At 49.8% G+C, this 5,805-nt stretch overlaps 1 protein-coding gene across 1 annotated transcript; it reads right to left on the reverse strand.

Annotated features, from left to right (window-relative positions):
- Positions 1-1,632: 1,632 nt before the first annotated feature.
- Positions 1,633-3,643, reverse strand: SIX6 (SIX homeobox 6). Its single transcript, XM_006730048.3, has 2 exons — positions 3,072-3,643; positions 1,633-1,975 (listed from the first exon to the last, which is right to left on the reverse strand). Exons 1-2 carry the CDS (start codon positions 3,641-3,643, stop codon positions 1,807-1,809), a joined length of 741 nt encoding a protein of 246 aa, XP_006730111.1. The 3' UTR covers positions 1,633-1,806.
- Between the last annotated feature and the right edge of the window lie 2,162 nt (positions 3,644-5,805).

Consider the following 5,805-nt stretch of genomic DNA (forward strand, 5'->3'; position numbering starts at 1 on the left):
TTTATAAAACCCAAATGAGGCCAAATCTGTTTAAGTGATTTAGAAATCAAAAATAACCCTTATTCATATCTTGGGCTTCTCTCATCTATCTTGCCATTTGACGGCTTTTTGTCTTCCATGACTTCACTTTTTTTTTTTTTTTGCACATTGGCACTTCTATGAAAATAAATTAACAGGCTTCTGAACCAAAGGACATCTACTAAGGACAGAGAGGTAAATTGAAAAGAGTCCAGTGTGTGTGGCAGGAGGAGCTCAAGGAGGGAAGTTCAGCTTAAGTGATTTAAAGATCAATGTCCAATTTTATAATATATAACCCATTTCACTAGGAAAAAAGCTTAGAGACTCTGGATAACATTTACTTTTTTAGTACAGGACAGTGGGTTTTTTTGCTTGTTTGTTTGTTTGGTGTGTATGTGCCTGCATGTACCTACACACTTTGTGAGGACAAATTAAATGCTAAGAATATTTGATAGTTTTAATTGAGGCCATTACAGGACAGTGAAGCTCTAGGTGACTTATTTCATGTGTTAATACAGAGATCAGACTTTAAAAATGCTAGTCATTTCTCTGCATCCTTCTACTTCACTTCAGTATGTCACATGATTACATCCTTTCCTTCATCTAAGTATCCCTTTTGTGGAAAAATGTGTTGATTAAAACCTGCTTCTGCATCAAGAAGATGTTAGTTTAGTTATTAAAACCTCTCCTATCTTTTGTTTTATTTTAATATGAGTTCAATCCTAAACATAGTATGTACTCACTCTAGCATGATCATGGGTGCCTATTGCTTTTGTTTGGGAGGGGTCTTGAAAGGAGATGGAAAACTTTTGTAATTGCAGAGCCCGTGTCAGAATAGACTTGCATTTTTATAAAATAGGACTCATGACTTAGTCCCAGAGTTTGGCTTCTTAAATTGTTCCTGAAAGCCATCGACACTTCATAAAAGTGAGTGTCAGGTGGACAAGCCATAGTAACCTGCGCTTGGGGATGTGTGGAGTTGCCTCATAGGGGATGCTTATGTTGCCAGTTTCTAGATTTAAATATATCATACACACACGTATATACATACATACAATTTTTTGAGCAGGTGGTTATGGATCTACCATGGACCATTTAAAAAATATACCAGGAGACATCAGAGAAAGCAAAAGATAAGAGAAGACTCTCCTGAGACTATTTGCACAAGGGCTCCTGCTTACCTGGTGAAGAGTATCTTTTTTTTTTTTTTTTTTTAAGGAATGAGAGCAGCTCACTTAATTAAGAAAGGTTGCTCACCAGGTTTTTATTGTTGGCTTCTTCACACCGAACCCATCTGCTCCATCCTGCGCCTTTAGAAACAGCAAGTTCCCAAGAGATAGAGAAACCTACCAGGGCAGTCTCTTAAATAAGTAAATAAACAGCATATATATGTTTTGTTTTGTTTGTTTGTTTTTTAAAAAAAACCTTTAAAGCAAAATTTATACTTATATAACAGCGTCCTTTCGACGTGAAATACCCACGGGAGATTTAGGGCAGGCGCTCAGCATGCAGTTCGGGTTCCGGAGGCATCTTTGCAGCAAAATTCTTGGAAAAAAGCAAAGCAAGGAGAACGTAGCGCTGGGTTGGGCCTCACCGCGGACCCCTGTGATAGCGGCCCTAGGGCGCCAGTAGAGCCAGGCCGGCCGCGGGGCGGAAATGGGCAACCCGAGCCCGCGGGTCCCTGGCCACCCGGTTTCGCAAGCAGTGGGTTTGCTTGGTTTCTCATCCTATTTCATTTTGTCTTGTTTTTACACTGGATTCTGTTTCTGAGCGTGCTGGATGAGCAGTTCAGATGTCGCACTCGCTGTCGCTGGACGTGATGGAGATGGCCGAAGTGGCTGCCTTGCTGGATAGGCTGGCGGCCGGGCTGGCGGCGGCGCCCAGCACCTCGGGCGTGCTCTCTTCCTCAGCCCTTAGAGCCCGTCCGGAGCCCTGCGACATGACCTGCTGCTGGAGTCTACGGGAAGGAAAGGGATAATAGTCACAGAGCATAACTTAGCCGCCCATTGCGCCCCCCCCCCCAACCCCGTCTGCATCCGTTAAGCTCAGTGGCCAGCGGATCTTCCACAGACCCGGGCAGTTAAAGTGGGAAAAGTGAGGCCACAGAGGCCAGGGCCGGAGTCCGCGGCCGCCTCTCCAAGTAGCCCTGCAGTTGTCTCATCCTTCTTCTGAATCCTTTCTCGGCTCCCCATCCGAGACGCTAGGCTCACAGGGTCATTCGCGATTGTTGGCCGCCTTTGGGAGATTTACAATACTGTCAAGATAAATGAGGTGTGGGTGACAAGGACGTATCAAGCTCCTGGATAGGGAACCCCATTCCTAGTGTGCATCTTTTCTGGGCGCACGCTCGTGTTAGTGCCCTCAAGGCCGGGTCAGAGCAAAGCTAAAAGCAAAAAGGGCTGCCTGAGGATTACACGGAACGTTTGGGCCTGGGGGATGAGGCGGGGTTTCTTGGCCAAAATGTTTGGCTAATTTAGATCCACACGCTGCGGACCGAAAAGCCTCAGCTGACTAGTTTGCTGATTTGAGGCAGGGTTGTCCACGCGTGAAAAGAGGAGAACTCGACTTCCATCCAGAAGTCCATTGAAAACTCTTTTCAAAGCATTAGAGAAGAATTTACCTGGGCTTTAAAAAAGGCAACACTAATGCCACATTGCTAATAAGCGAGGCTTCACTTAATAATAGGAGCCTGGGCCCAGGCTGACAAGAATTAGCTTTGGGCCTTGGGGTCCCTAATTATTGCTGGGATTTTAATTTTTATTTCTTTCCCCTTTCCAATGCAGCCTTGGTTTGGCGACTGGAAGTAGCTGGTGGAGCGACCCCCAGGCGCTGAGAACGAGAGAAAGAGTATGGGGAACCTAGAGCCCGGAAGGAAACTGCCCCCCTCCTCCCCTCCCAGGATCCCAGAACACGGTGGGCTCATAACTGAAGACAGACTGAGCTCTCAGGTCCTGCGGATCCAAGTCGCCGGGCCCTGGTGGGTAAGGGCGCCCGGGTGCCTTCGCCTGCCCTACCCGGGAGAGCGCAAGGCGCGTAGGCCTCTAGGTACTGACCTGTTCTTGGCAGCAGCCGCCCGGTCCCTTTGTCGGCGGTTTTTGAACCAGTTGCCCACCTGCGTAGGGGTCAGTCCGGTTGCCTGGGCGAGCTCACGCTTTTTGCTGGGGTTGGGGTATGGGTCCTGCAGGTACCATTCCCGTAGCAGATGCCGCGTGCGCTCCTTGAAACAGTGTGTCTTCTGTTCGCCGTCCCAAATGGTGCGCGGCAGCGGGAACTTCTTCCTCACACGGTACTTGTCCACCGGCCCCAGGGGCCGTCCACGCAGCTTCTCAGCCTCCTGGTAATGCGCTTCGAGCCACAGCGCCTGCAGCTTGGCGTGCGACTCCTTAGTGAACTTGTGGTTTTCCAGGATATGGTAGAGCTCGCGGTAGTTGCCACCGTGAAAGGCCACGATGGCTCTCGCGCGCAGCACCGATTCATTCTTGTTGAGGGCCTCGCAGGCCGCAGGGGCCACGGGCAGCGACCAGAGGAAGCGACCCAGGCGCTCTACGTCGCCGCTCTCCTCCAGAGTCTCGCATACCCCGGCCACTTGCTGGGGACTGAAATTCAAGATGGGCAGCTGGAACATCGAGGCAGCGCCAACTGCAATGGGGGCGCTGAGCACGGAGCCGGACACACAGCAGATGCCCGCGGGCCTGGCCGGGTGCGCCAGGCTCTCCTCCGTGAAGCGGCTTAGAGCAGCCGGGACGCACAGCCCGGGCAGCTGCGGCGGCGCAACGGCTGGGAACGAGAGAGCGGGAGGGATTGGAGGAGGTGCGGGCCCCGCCGCCCAGGTTCGCCTCGGCTTCGTTAGGGCACGCAGGCCGGCGAACTGGCGCCGCTACTGGAATGGGCGGATTGGCGGCGCGGGCGCCATGGAGACCCCCTGTCAGTCACCCGCCCGCTCTGCCAATCAAGACTGCGACCAGTGCGCCCGGGTCCTTTCAGCACCTCCCCGCTCTCGACAGCGCCCGCCGTTCACCCGGGGACTTTTCCTCAGTATTTTGCAGAATGTGGAGGAGGAAAAGACTGGAGAGTGCCTAGGAGAAAAAGGCAAGAACAGCAGCGTTTCAACACCCTCCTCCAGCCTTGTTCCTCCACCCCCAGCCCCCCAATCCCCCCCCCCAACTCCCCGCCAAAAGAGGCAGTAGTGCTACAGGAATCCACTTTGGAGTGATGCGCTGCCTGGGTCAAGAGGTCTCCAGAGGACAATGAGGACTGGGCCAAATCGAAATCCTCGGAGAATTCGCCAGATTTAATTGTAACGAAACCGAAAACTTTGAGGGGAGCGCAGGAATGGGGAGGGAGGGAAGTAGATCACCTCATTTTTTCCTCAGCACCCATCCCTGCACGCCTTTCCCCCTTTTCCAGCTGCCAAAGCAGCCGAGTGGGAAGTGAATCTGAAGCAGAAGGAACAGGACCAGGGATCTGTTAAGAGGTCAGTTTGGGCTATCCCCAACACCTTCAAAAGCCTCCTGAAATCATTTTAAATACGGTCTGGAACAAATCTCACACCTGATAACACAGGTGTTGACCATGAAGTTAAACACTCAGGAAAAGGGGCATTGTACTCCCCAAAAGTTTATACTTTTCAGTCTCCCCCCCACCCCCCAGTTTAATGGACTTGAACAAATGTGCAGCATAGCCACATCTAGAGTGAGAAGTCACTGGTAGGTCAGGACAGCAACTTAAAAGCTTATTTCAAAGATCTTTTAAAAATATTGATTTGCTCTTCTTGCAGGTTGCTTTTGCCCTACTCTGTGTTAGAACATGTAACTTGCACCGGGGATAGAAACTCTAACCTTGGCCTTTTTGTCCCAAAGAAACTCTGTACAAGTAAAATAGAGAAGGGGGAACCACAGCAATGGGAAGAGGGACAGAAAGTGCTTTCTAAGCCGCTGAGCACTGACCCCTCCTGCAGAGAGGAAGGGCCTTCTTGGCAGCTCTGCCTTAGGGCCAGCAGATTGAATTGGCAACTTTTATTGATTCCCAATTGACATCCACATCATACCATTTTCTGTGGTCTCTATCAAAAGAAACCATGATCTCACCTGGGCCTTATCAAAGGGGCTTGTTTAGTTTGAAGAAAATAATTGGGAAAGGGGCCTCCAACAAAAATGACTGGAAAAGGATTTTTGGAGGTCCATCCCTAAACGAATCAGATAAGAATGTTCTCCACCGAACTGGACTGGGCCGGCCGTCTTTTCTTTAGTATCAAGTACAATTTGTATGCGGCTTGTACAGCTCTGGTAAATCAGAAGGCAGATAGATAGCACAGATGGTTGGAGGTGTCGGGTCAGATTATGCTACGCCTGAGTGCAGGGCAAAGCTCATTCTGACGGAAAACCCTGATATTATTTTCACAGATCCTCACAGTTCACTAAAATAAATAAATAAATAAATAATAATAAAAAAGCTGAGGTTGGCGGGGGAGCCCTGCAACCATTTACATCATTTCTGTGAGATTGCCAGCCGCCTTCACGGAGAGGCTTTCTTTTTTAAGAGCTCTTTTTTTTTTTTTTCCTTTCTTTTTTTTGAAATGTGACAAGGCAGGGGCAAAATAGAGAGGGCGGTGAGGATAATGTCAAAGCACAAATCTTCTCTAGCTTGGGGAGATTTCCGAATTCGCTGGAGGAACAACTTTTAGTGAGAAACAGCGCATGCAAGTGCCCCAAAAACGCAGTGTAGAAAACCCAGCGGGCCATGGGGATCGGGCAGGGGTGAAGCGGAACCTGGGAAGGCTGTGTTCCA

The sequence above is a fragment of the Leptonychotes weddellii genome, chromosome 9 (genome assembly GCF_054177405.1).
Source record: "Leptonychotes weddellii isolate Sample4059 chromosome 9, ASM5417740v2, whole genome shotgun sequence".
Classification (NCBI taxonomy): domain Eukaryota; kingdom Metazoa; phylum Chordata; class Mammalia; order Carnivora; family Phocidae; genus Leptonychotes; species Leptonychotes weddellii.

Coding starts and splice junctions, on each gene's coding strand:
- SIX6 (XM_006730048.3), bottom strand. CDS start 3,643: ATGTTCCAGCTGCCCATCTTGAATTTCAGTCCCCAGCAAGTGGCCGGG. Junction 1,976..3,071: donor GCGGCTGCTGCCAAGAACAG/GTCAGTACCTAG, acceptor TCCTTCCCGTAG/ACTCCAGCAGCAGGTCATGT.